This window comes from Aulostomus chinensis, chromosome 8, assembly GCF_037954235.1.
Source record: "Aulostomus chinensis isolate RoL2024-O1b breed Wild chromosome 8, RoL_Achi_v1.0, whole genome shotgun sequence".
Classification (NCBI taxonomy): domain Eukaryota; kingdom Metazoa; phylum Chordata; class Actinopteri; order Syngnathiformes; family Aulostomidae; genus Aulostomus; species Aulostomus chinensis.
The window spans coordinates 25,347,174-25,359,518 of record NC_141327.1 but is presented as its reverse complement, the minus strand read 5'-3'; the positions used below and the strand labels follow the sequence as shown (position 1 = coordinate 25,359,518).

Here is a 12,345-nt window from a genome sequence, read left to right as displayed (position 1 = left end):
GCCTAGTGCCAGCTGGGATAGGCTCCAGCCCCCTCCCCCCGACCCTTAACAGATAAGTGGTATAGAAAATGGATGGATGGATGGATTAGGATTTTTTTTAAACAAACAGATAAAGACTAAGTAATTATTCTTACCACGATGGGCTTAATACCTTTAGTGATGTTAAACACCTCAGCTGCTTCCTACCAACGCCCCCTATAGGGCTACTATGGGACAGTGGTTCCACTACTGTCACCTGTTCTTAGGGAGTGTTTTTGGGCCTTACACCATCTTGTGCTACTGTTGCACACTTTTTGATTCAGATGCACGCATCTCTTTGAGACGCTGGTATAAATTCGTCCTGCTGCTGCTGCTGCCTTTAGTTGGCACAGACTTTTGACTTTGTTGCTAGCCGGGACCACAGCTTTGAAGGAGGCCATGGTTTGCTCCATGCCACAATCAGTTCAAGATGACACAAGAAACGATTCCTTTTTTAGGAACAAATATGTTTTCCCACAGGCAATGCCCTTTGGCCTTTTAAAAATTTGGGTAGAAAGTATACGAAAGTCCGTGGGACCTAAGAGGATGGTATCATGTCTCCACGCTAATGACAACCATGACAGGCGTTATATTTAGGCACAGACACGGACGAGCTTGGCTCATGCAGGCAAAATATGACCCTCCTATAAAACTTTAGCACACACAAGAGATCATTTTTAAAAGAAGAAGAATCAAAGCAGCTGGGGCTCCTGATGTTAACTTAATATTTAGGATTTATCGAAGTGGGGTTGTGAGGGTAGTCATCCACCGTGCGAGTCCTGTACCTTTAGATGTGTGGCAGCGCGTCTTCTGTGTGGCAGGGAGCAGCTCTGCAGCTCAGGATTGAACAACTGAGGACGGAGATCTCTGGATGAAAAGTCCACCTAAAAAGAAAAAAAAATCTATCTGGTTACATGTTTATATCTGCAACATTTTTGCCACTTTTGCTGTCGGTGGTGTAATGATATCGTTGACAACCTGGTACAATCCCACTTTGATACATTTACATAAATACACATACACGTGTCACTCATATGTGTCAAGACTGAAAAATCAAAATCCCACAATGCAACTCTTTATTTTGAAGAGTAAACTGATGCGTAAAATTAAATAAATACTAAATAAAACACAAATCAATTTTTCCGCAATGAATTCTGAGTGTAACTGGGACAAGTGGTAGAAATAATTCAGTATGTGCTTACAGTACATGCACCGGAGATCCTGACCAAAAGAGTTGGGAATAACAGCCCTGGATAAGTGTCTTTTCTGTGTATGTGGCACAGAAAGTCGTTTCAGCAAAGTCTGCCTGAAAGTTTCCTCGCAGTCTGCATTATCTACCGATACACACCACGGAGCGACTTGATTGGATTCCCTATATCAGTCTTCAGTGAAACGGGAATTTGTTGTAATTGTGATGACAAGTGAACTGCTCATGCTAGATTAGTGTTTGTTGTTATGTCATAAGTGTATTCCTCCCAAGCTGCTTGCTAATGGATTCTGCTGAAATCTTACCCCCGCTTCCCCAACACACGCACGCACGGCCACACACACACACACACACACACACACACACATACACACACACACACACACACACACACACACACACACATCCCCGTTCTAATAAAAGAACTCTACCCCTCTGCACAAAGCATCCCAGCTGCACAGTAGCTTCCAAGTTGTTGATTTTTTTTTCCTGACAGAAATCAAATGAAGGTATTCTCCTTTACCAGAAATTATTGAACAGTAGACTTAACAAACCATTTTGTGAGTTGTGTGTAACCTTTGGTGTCTTGTGCAGGTGGTTGCGCCGGGCATCCTGCTTTACCGTTGCCAGGTGAAGTCCCGGGAGAGTCCTCAGTGTGTCCGTACTGCGTCTACAACAACCAACTTTGTGACAGTGGAAATGTTAATGAGCAGCCTGACGACCAGCAGTTTGGGTACAGCAGCTCCTGCCATGGCAACAGCCCGTGTCACAGTACCAGCCCGTGCCACTGTAGCAGCCCCCGCCAAGGAGACGCACAAGTGTCTGAGACAAAGACAAGGCTGTGCAAGCGTTGCTGGGCGGGACTGAGAAAAAAACTGGAACTCATTGTTGGCAGCAGATACTTCAACAGAGGAATCATGATTGCTATTCTTATTAATACACTGTCGATGGGCATAGAGTACCACCAACAGGTATGTGTGTGTGTGTGTGTGTGTGTGTGTGTGCGCGCGCGCGCGCGCGTGCGTGTGAGGGAGGGCTTGATTGCTAGGGCGTGCGCGTTCACAGTTTTGGGTGCGTGATTCTCGCTGCTTGGACGTGACTACAGTTTGATTGAAAATGGATGTGTTAATCACTGTGTGTGGTCGGGCCAATAAGCGCACACTCCAATCAACACTTGCAGCACCAGGCATATGGGCTCATAAAGTGCGGCTGTGTGTGGGTATGTGCACGCATGCGTCAGGAGATGGAGAAACTCATAAGACCTGAAGTGTTAATTAAAGTGTGACCCTGGAACAGGATGGAGAGCAAAAGGGTAGCGAGGGGGGCAGAGGGAAGAGGGAGGAGGACAGATCTGACTTTGTGATTGGCGAAAGGCGAGAAAAAGACTGTGGGAAACGGGGGGGGATTGCTTTTGTCCTATTGGCTGAAGAATATGACGGATCTGCAGCTCTAAGAGCATGAATCCCCTGATACGATGGAAACCAACAATGAAACTACATGTATGAATACAATAACCATATTTTTTAACTGCTCCGTATAAATTGCTTCGCCTCAGTCACACAGTACATAGGACTGATACCGTGGTACTGGGGGACATGTTCCCTCATTGCAACGAATGTGACTTGTGTTAGTGTTTTGCTTCGACTGAAATACCTCGGAGACTTGATCTCTGGAGAGGATCTCTGTTTCTGCCAGATGTCACTGTACTTGTTTACACAGCTCTACTAGTTTGATAAACTGAGGGAAATAGATTGCAGTAGTTACGTTCACTGTAAAATAAAAAGAAGAAGAAGAAGAAAAAGAAGAAGAAATGTCCCCCAGTTTTATGGCATAGTGCTCTCCAGTACCACTCTTTACCCATTCTGTATCGTAGGCTGCCATTTATTAGGTCTTGGTTATGCAGACAGTAGTCACATTACATCACTTTCTTTCCTGCTTCAGAGGACATTTTACACGACCAGAATTGCTGTTGCACTGAAATAGGTTTATGTAGAAACTTAGGGGAACTGCTTTTGCGCAAATGAAAATTACTAATTAAAATGTTGTCAGATTGTCAGAATTTCTGAAACTTTGAAAACTGAAAACGTTTTACAGCTCATTCAAGCCTTCAAAGGCGCTATTTGAAACAAGCTGCTTCCTCGTATTTCACACTCAAGCGGGCAGCACAGAAAGTTTGAAGGTTCACTCGTATCTCAAATTCGAACTTTCTATGCACAATATTACAAATCTCACCTTTAATTACAACTCCAATCAAACCTGCAAGACTGGGATTTAATATTTCCATATATACTTTTTAAAATTTAATAAACGGATCAATTCTGTGTGAACGTGGCCCTACAGGAATATAGTGCAAACTAATAATCCATATTCACGTGACAACAACAAGAAAAGAAAAAAAAGAAGGTCAAACCAGCATCCTTGCTTTTTGAACACTGGATAATATCAATATTCAATGGTAATATAACACTTGATTAAAAAATTGAATATTAAAAACCTGCACCTGCAGTATCGCTACAGCTCTTAGTAATTAACAGTGAAACCAAAGCCTCCAGGAAGGTCTCATAGTGGCCAAACTGTGGAATTACAAGTAAGGCACCTGTCATGTGATGCATGCTGGTCTAAAATAGTCGGTTTTCATGAGTTGATGTCGTTGAAGTAGCAGCCATAAAACAGCAGGTAGGGTTTTTTTGTTGTTGTTTTTTTAGGGTAAAACAACCTGCAGAGTGAATTAGTTTACAATCATAATTTAATCCATTAAATCTAGAACAGGAAAAAGATGAAATAATTGCATCCAAACCAGCTGAGTCAGCAGAAGTCTCTGGTGCTTTTACTCCATGGGTTGCCCAACTCGACTCTGTGTAACATTTGTAGTCATGAATGAGACCCCGTCACAGCCCTGTAACCGGTTCCTTCTGTAGATCCGGGATGGAACTGAGATCAGGATCTGGGCGTTTTAAACTGAACCTTGGTAGATTTATTAACACAAAAGCATCTTGTCAGACATCAATCGGAATAATTCAGTCGTGCTCTCGCTGTCTCCTGCAATACCTTCTCTGCTACACGGTGTGAGAATCACGTCTTTAAGTAATATCAAGATGGTAGGAAGGTGCATTCACATCCCTGGGCAGGTCTCTGCATATCAAACACTTGAGTCCATACAACCCCACACAGAAACCTTGACCAGATTTAGAAATTCTCAACATGTTGTCTTACTGCGCTCCCAGCTGACAGTCTGTCTATCTGTTTGCTCATTTCTCTCTGTGCCTGTCCATCTCCTCACATCAATGTCTCTCCTCCCCTCCTCCAACACTGCACCTCTACAGCCGCAGGAGCTGACAGATATTTTGGAGATCAGTAACATGGTGTTCACTAGTCTCTTCAGTCTGGAGATGCTACTGAAGGTCCTGGCTCTGGGGCTCTTTGGCTACATCAAGAACCCCTACAATGGCTTTGACAGCATCATTGTCATCATCAGGTGGGGCTCAGAAGAGGCTCTTTTTTGTTGTTGTTGTTGTTGTTGTTGTTGAATGTTTATTTTTTCTTTCTTTAGTGTGGTTGAACTGAGCCCTGGAGCTTTCGGTTCATGATACAGCACGAGCAAACTTCTGCTGAGGATGTGACCCAAACACGATTTGACCCAACTAACTGTCACCAAAGCCCAGCTCCCTCTAACCTTGAAAGACCCTCCCTCACATCAGGATTTTGATTTCAGTGGGAAGAGATTTAATCGCCATTCACTCCCAAATGCCAAACGGCTGGGATTGGAACGTAAGGCACAGAATACTGAAATTTGCTGCCCACTTCCACTGCTTCTAATCTTGGTCTCGGCTGTGACAGGGGGTCAGGACGCCACAGTGAACAATATGCACAGAGGCAGTTAAACCTCCGCAGCTTTATGTCAACTCGAGCATAGATTCAACACGTCTGTGTTTAAGAATCCTTCAGTGTTGATGTTGGAAAAACAGCCTGAAGCAATAACAAATGTATATAAAAGAAACCCCGTCACTGTCCTTCATGCTGTGTATATTACAGCTACCAAGGATTGCGTGTGAGCCCAAGACATCACCTTCACTTCTTGCCTTCTAGCAGGAAGGGGACCAAGCAGCTTTTTAAAGCAAGTTCAACTGGGATTAAAAATCTTGTGTATATGTGGGTGTGTGTCATGGGAAAACATTATGTGTGCTTTGCATTTTTTTGGATTCAACAGAGCACGCAAACGGGAGCAGCTTGCACCGCATGCGAAAAGAATGATTAGGAATGCGTACCGGTACTGACTGTTGTGCCTATGACCCATCTGACCCAAGACGAGTGAAGCTTCTCATTTGAATTGTAGTGATGCATTTTGGCTTGTTTTGAACAAACTCAACTGGTCTGAATACAAATGAACTATAGGTGTGAAAACAGCTTGGGTCCTGAAGCCCATATTCACTTCATTATTTAGCAGTTAGATATCTTGAAGGCTTGTTTACTGTCCAGTCCCTTGAGCTCTTTTATTTATTTATTTTTTTTAAATCAGGCAGTGAGTTGTAAACAGCGAGTGACTTTAGCACCTCTTCTATTTGGAAAAGAGGATTTTTGTCCAAGATACTAATGCTGACAGCTGAGGTTAAGCAGGTTTTAATTACTTTGTTCCTTTTAATATCAATTTGACCTCGTGATGATACCTGCTTTTCGTGTGTGTGTGTGTGTGTGTGTGTTTGTGTGTGTGTGTGTGTGTGTGTTTTAGTGTGTGGGAGATTGTGGGTGAGGCGGAGGGAGGCTTGTCAGTGCTGCGTACCTTCCGTCTACTGAGAGTTTTGAAGCTGGTCCGCTTCCTTCCTGCCTTGAGGAGGCAGCTGGTGGTGCTGATGAAAACAATGGACAATGTGGCCACTTTCTGCATGTTGCTGATGCTGTTCATATTCATATTCAGGTAAATTGCCTTTCTCTCTTGAGGTGATGCTGCTGCAGGGTGGAAACTCAACAAGCTAAAATATTTTCTCTGCATTAATTAAACCGATTACAGCCTAGAAAAGGCTGACATTTTTATTTCACAACCTCCTGTATCGTGACCTTTCACACAAACATAATTATTCCTCGACAATTGTTGTAGCATTCTTATTAAATTATCACTACATTCAGCTAAATGAAACGGTCATTTTTAAATTAGAAATTTAAATTATGAATGTAATTCCGGTAGGTAAAGGTTAATAGTGAAATGTAAAACATCAGGTTGTGTACTTGCTCATTGACACTCTGTCCTCTCCTCATATATCACATAATATTTCCATTTAAAAACAGGTAGAATAAAGATAGAATAAAGATATAAAGGATGAGGGTATATATATGTGTGTGTGTGTGTGTGTGTGTGTGTGTCTGTGCATATACATACAGGCACATATACAGCGGCTGGATAGTACAGTGGTTAAGTCAATGGACTTGAACATGGAGGTTGGGGATTCCCTGCTATGGCAAGTTGACGTCCAGTAAGGGTCCTTAGGCAAGACCCCTAATGCAACACTGCCCTTCCTCAGAGCATGAGTCATGAAAAAATAGTCATACAGGCTCGGACGTCTCCCGGGTCAACAAGGTCAATGTCAGTCACTAGGGAACCAGGGCAACCTGATCACAAATGAGATACTGGAAGAAGATACACTTCGACAAGGGCAGACAACACGGAATTGTTGGAATGCTACTATACAAGCAATCCCAGAGAGAGGGGTTACATGCAGAGAACCCAAGGATACATCGAGAAGATGGCCCTCAGGACGAGCTGCTCAGTTAATGCCTCTGACAGCTGAAACCTGATGAGAATGAGGAGGGAGAGGAACAGAGGTGGACGGACAAGCCCCTACACGGAATGTACAACTGCCAGACTGAGGAAGTGGCTGATATTAAGACCTACCAATGGCTGGAACATGCTGGACTCAAAGACAGTGCAGAGGCACTCATCATGGCGGCACAAAAGCAGGCCCTAAGTACAAGAGCCATAGAGGCCAAGGTCTACCAAGGTTGCTGACTGTGTAAGGATGCTCCTTAGACAATCCAACACATAGTAGCAGGGTGTAAGATGCCGCAAAAGCATACGTGGAGAGGCGTAGCCAAGTGCCGGGGAAGTGTTTAGAAACATCTGTACCCAGTATGGACTAGAAGGACCCAAATCCCAATGGGAGATACCACCAAAAGTGGTTGAGAACAACAGGACTAAGGTGCTGTGGGACTTCAGCTTCCAGACTGGCAAACAGCTACTGGTGAACCAACGAGACGTAGCAGTGGTGGATAAACAACAAAAGAGGGCAGTGGTGATAGATGTGGCGATACCAGCTGACGGCAACATCAGGAAGAAGGAACGCGAGAAGGCTGAGAAGTACCAGGGGTTAAAAGAACAGGTAGAACAGATGTGGAAGGTCAAGGCTGACGTGGTCACCATGGTAGTAGGAGCACTCGGGGTGGTGACCCCCAAACTGGGAGAGCAGATTCCCGGAACAACACCTGAAACCTCAGTCCAGAGGAGCGCAGTCGAGCAGCAAAGAACCCCCCCACCCCTCACACTCCCAGGCCTTTCCTAACAACAGTAACATTCATGCAATGAAAATCCCAACTCCTAATTGTAGAGAACTCTATTTAAAGTTCGACGGATACGACATCAGACACTGTTTCTACTTGTAGAAAGTATTTTGAACTAATGTTTTTTCTTACTTTTGCGTCTGTGTGTTTATGTGTGTGCGTGTGCGTGTGTGTGTGTGTGTGTGTGTGTGTGTGTGTGTGTTTTGTAGTATCTTGGGAATGCATCTGTTTGGATGTAAATTTGGTTTGGGGCAGGAAAGTGGAGACACCTTACCCGACAGAAAAAACTTTGACTCCCTGCTGTGGGCGACTGTCACTGTGTTCCAGGTTCGACAAACGAACACACCAACACACTGATGCAAACAGTCTGTATACGCACACCAACACACAGATAATTCTTTAATTTAGAGGAATTTCCCTTCCGTTGATAAATTTAATTTTGAAAATGAACTGGGATGAGATTCAAACAGCAGCAGCTGCTGTCACTGGCAGGAGGCCAGAGGATTGTCTCTATTATTCCATTTGACCCAATTTAGGATTGCTCACTCGGATATTTCACAAAACATAAAATCACTCCCATCAGGAAAGTAAGAAGAACTTAACCAGCCAAGGGGGGAGGAAGAGTAATGAAACACACACACCATATGAGTTCATTTAACACTGATGAGCATCATTGCTGTTATACTGACAAGTCAATATTAACTTCTCTGGTAGCTGCAGGCAATGGATGCGTATGTGCCTGGTGTGTTTATTTCTTCCTCTGGTCCCATCTGCAGATCCTCACCCAGGAGGACTGGAACGCCGTGCTCTATAATGGGATGGCCTCCACCACGCCATTGGCTGCTCTCTACTTTGTAGCCCTCATGACCTTTGGCAACTACGTCCTCTTCAACCTGCTTGTAGCCATTCTGGTTGAGGGCTTTCAAGCAGAAGTAAGGGCAAAGATGCAGTATCATTTAAGCTACTTAGAGACTGAGGCACTAATTCAGCTCTGTTGTGCTGAGGATACCAAAGCTGCCTACAAGAGAATTATCTCCACCATCCTGCCTGTGTGGTTTCACCTCGTTCTCTCTCTTCCTATCACTCTCTTTTCCTTCTTTCTCGGTTATTTTTTTCTATCCATCGTTCCCTACTTTCTTCCTTGCTGACACATGCGCACGCACACACACACACACACACACACACACACACACACACACACACCAGTCTCCTGGGTGGGGATGTGTTTGATATCGCCTGCCATTCACAGCTGGTGAGCTTTTGTTGTTTAGTTTTCATCTTTTATCTCGAGCATCAGAGAGCATTTGCTCACTATCTCCGTCTCACACACTCACACTCACACTCACACACACACACACACGCACACACACGTACAGATACCCTTTGCCAAAGCCGCCTGCTTCCATCTTTCTGGCGTGAATTTTAATTAAATTCAGTAAAGCTTTATTGGTGTGACTACAGGAGATTGCTGCCAAAGTCACATAACTCAACCAGAGAACACTGGAGATCCCCTCCACCCTTCTGACTATTTGTCACTATGCCTTTCCCTCTCAACTTAATCATATTTTCACTTTTATAACAGTGAACAGACAATGGTGGAGGAGTGCTGATATGCTGTTTTATGTGTGTTTAGGGTGATGCCAATAGATCTGAGACAGATGACGAAAGACAATCCCTGTCTTACGAGGACGAGGAGAAGCTGAGGGATATGTTCGCCGCAGGTACACACACTCTCGCAACGTTTTACGTGGAACTGCAGTAACACTCACGGTCCCGTTAAACAGGTTCATGTGTATAAACAGAGCTCAAGATCCAGGCCCTGATAGAGACCCCAAATGGTTTGCTGAACCCAAAAGCTTCCATGCCAGCGGCGCTGCCCCCTCCTCTGCCTGTCATCACACACACTGCAGCCACGCCCACTGTCATGTCCTGTCAATCCCGCCGACTAAGTGGTGCTTCCATGGACATCAGCAGCTTTGAGCAGAGGTCTCCGGTGAGCCTCACACACTTGACATTTATTATTTACAAATGTTGAAGCACATGCTATCAGCTATCATTTAATTGAGACTATTACAGAGAAATTGCTGCTGTTTTGCAGTAGTTAAAGGCTAAATTACAGATTTTAAGGTGTTTTCAAGCCTCCTTTGCTTTGGTTAAAAACAAATAGCATTTAATCCTGTGTTTTTCCCAGGGAACAGTCCCCAACCTCTCACCCAACTCCTCTTCTCCTTCAGACTTGAGACTGGCAAAGTTGCTCCAGATGGAGAAAGTTCACTGCAAGCAGATATGCACTTTTGCCCCGCAGTTTTCTTTCATTCAATGGAATACATAATCACAGTCTCTCCGCGTTTTTGCAACAAACTACCTTTTTTCCCTCGACCCTCCAATGAATGTAATATGCATGAGCAGGAAAAGCAAGGAAAATGCGCTGCCGCTCTTTAAAGCAGGGTCTTAATACACAACAATGTGCTGCTGTCTCCTTTAAAGTCTGTTTTGGATTTGATCGCTATTGTTTGGTTTGTTTTTACCTTTGGGTAAAAAAAAAAAATCAATCCATACTTGGTGACGTATTTCTATTACTGTCCTCAACTCTAGAGACAACATGCACAACCGTGCACCTTATGTGTGTAGTGGTAGAGAAAGAAATAGAACAATGACTTACATCAGAACATGGCATCCATCCCTTAAGGTGCTTCTTAATTGCTCCTGTTTTGGAGGATTTCGTTCAACTCAGTGTCAGTGTTTTTTGGCTGTCGACAGTCTTCACGGGATAACGGACCAGAGAGCCGTCGCTCCAGCTGGACCAGCATCGGACGAGCCCCCAGCCTGCACAGGAGGAGCCAGTCAGGGGAGATGGAGTCCCTGCTGTCTGACACTCACACCAGCTCGGTTCCCAGCAGCAGAGAACAGTCCCTGGACCAACCTGATTACCTGCAAGTCCCCATGCTCCACCCGCCCGACTGCAACGGCACCACCTTTCACCTCCCTGACCATTGCTACGACGACGCTCCACTGACGTCACCTTACCACAGTCACCAGGAGGAGGAAGAGGTTGAGGAGGTGCTTCTTTGTTTATATGATCTTATCCCGCCAGGTTTTTCAAGGTCACAAGAAAAAAAATCCATTTTGATGTTGTTGCTACAAGTTAATAAAAGTGTTTTCATTGTTTAGATGCGTTTCAGACTTCAAAAGCTGCTGCTAATTATCTTGCAAAGGCCTACATTTCATTCTAAGTGACCTTAAACACTTATATAACTTTGAAAGTATTAGCTGAATAATAATTTAGAGCAGAGTGAAGGAGGCATGTTGGAATAATAGAACCACTAAAAACAAACCTTAGATTATTTCTTTTGCCTTCTGTTTCTTTACATGATGAGAATGTGAAATGTGTTCATGCTGTGTGTGTGTGTGTGTGTGTGTGTGTGTGTGTGTGTGCGTGTGTGTGTGTGTTTTCCTTCCAGAGTTTATATAAGAAACTGAAGAAGATACTGGAGCCATATGAGCCCCAGTGGTGCCTGGAGCATGAAGAGTGGTCCCTCTATGTGTTCGCTCCACAGAACCGGTAAATATACACACAAACACACACACACACACACACACACACACACACACAAACACACACTCACCTACACACTCATATTCAGCGAGTGGCCTGGGTGGTTTCAGCTACTGCACGTGTAAAAATTCCCAGTTGGAGTGTGACGGTTACAGTTGATGTTTACAGTGGATGATTTTCATTTTTATTCAATACATTTGGCAAAACAGAGACTTTGTGAAGGAGGTTTTACGTCAGTGCAATGATCTCACTCACCCTTGGTCCTTTAGGTTCAGGGTCTGGTGTCAGAGGATCATAGGCCACAAGATGTTTGATCATGTCATCCTCCTCTTCATCTTCCTCAACTGTATCACCATTGCACTGGAGAGACCTGACATACAGCCTCACAGCATGGTAAGGAGGAGCACACAAACACATGCATGCACACAGTAGCCAGGATGTTTGTACTCAGTCCTCGCACCACAACCTTCAGTATCTGCCAATACGGTCTTCTTCCCTCTCTGAGCAAACCAAGCAGTTAATAATGCGAGCGTGTTGTTGCACTTCGCTTCACCTGCTATCTGAAAATATGCGTAAATGTGAACCAAATATTTCACTGTATTCTCTTCTTCCAGAAACGACAGAAGTGCGTGCAACCTGAGTCAGTTATGCAACACTTACCACACGCATGATACTCCTGACTCCTCTCTCTCGGGATAAATGCTCAAATAAACACCGAGCAGTCTGCTAACGATTTGGGATAATGGTTCAGATTATATCTACCGGGATACGTGTGTGTGTGTGTGTATAATATATATATATATGTACACACAAAGGTATATTTCAAAAATAAAATCCAGCAATTTCGTTCAGTAACACGCTGATACCAAGTATCAGATTGTCATAATCCCCCATGTTTGCAAAATGCGTTCCCCATCATTTAACCTCAGCTTTGACCATCGTAAATTTAGCTTGATGTCAAATTATAACTCAGACACAGTCTTAGGATATGCAGCGGCAGGTGAAACCTAATGCAGAA

General features: G+C 44.1%; 1 protein-coding gene and 1 pseudogene across 1 annotated transcript in view; both read left to right on the top strand.

The window, feature by feature from the left end:
* LOC147257770 (voltage-dependent T-type calcium channel subunit alpha-1H-like) overlaps positions 1–12,345 on the top strand; it is a 53,223-nt gene that overhangs the window by 23,384 nt on the left and 17,494 nt on the right. Inside the window, exons 10-19 of the mRNA XM_086211934.1 lie at positions 1,820–2,196; positions 4,549–4,700; positions 5,952–6,137; positions 7,981–8,098; positions 8,548–8,703; positions 9,405–9,492; positions 9,574–9,764; positions 10,532–10,831; positions 11,233–11,333; positions 11,597–11,720. Coding sequence (XP_086068060.1) covers positions 1,820–2,196; positions 4,549–4,700; positions 5,952–6,137; positions 7,981–8,098; positions 8,548–8,703; positions 9,405–9,492; positions 9,574–9,764; positions 10,532–10,831; positions 11,233–11,333; positions 11,597–11,720 — 1,793 coding nt within the window. The remainder of the gene's footprint in view (positions 1–1,819; positions 2,197–4,548; positions 4,701–5,951; positions 6,138–7,980; positions 8,099–8,547; positions 8,704–9,404; positions 9,493–9,573; positions 9,765–10,531; positions 10,832–11,232; positions 11,334–11,596; positions 11,721–12,345) is intronic.
* Positions 7,028–7,843, top strand: LOC147257771 (uncharacterized; annotated as a pseudogene).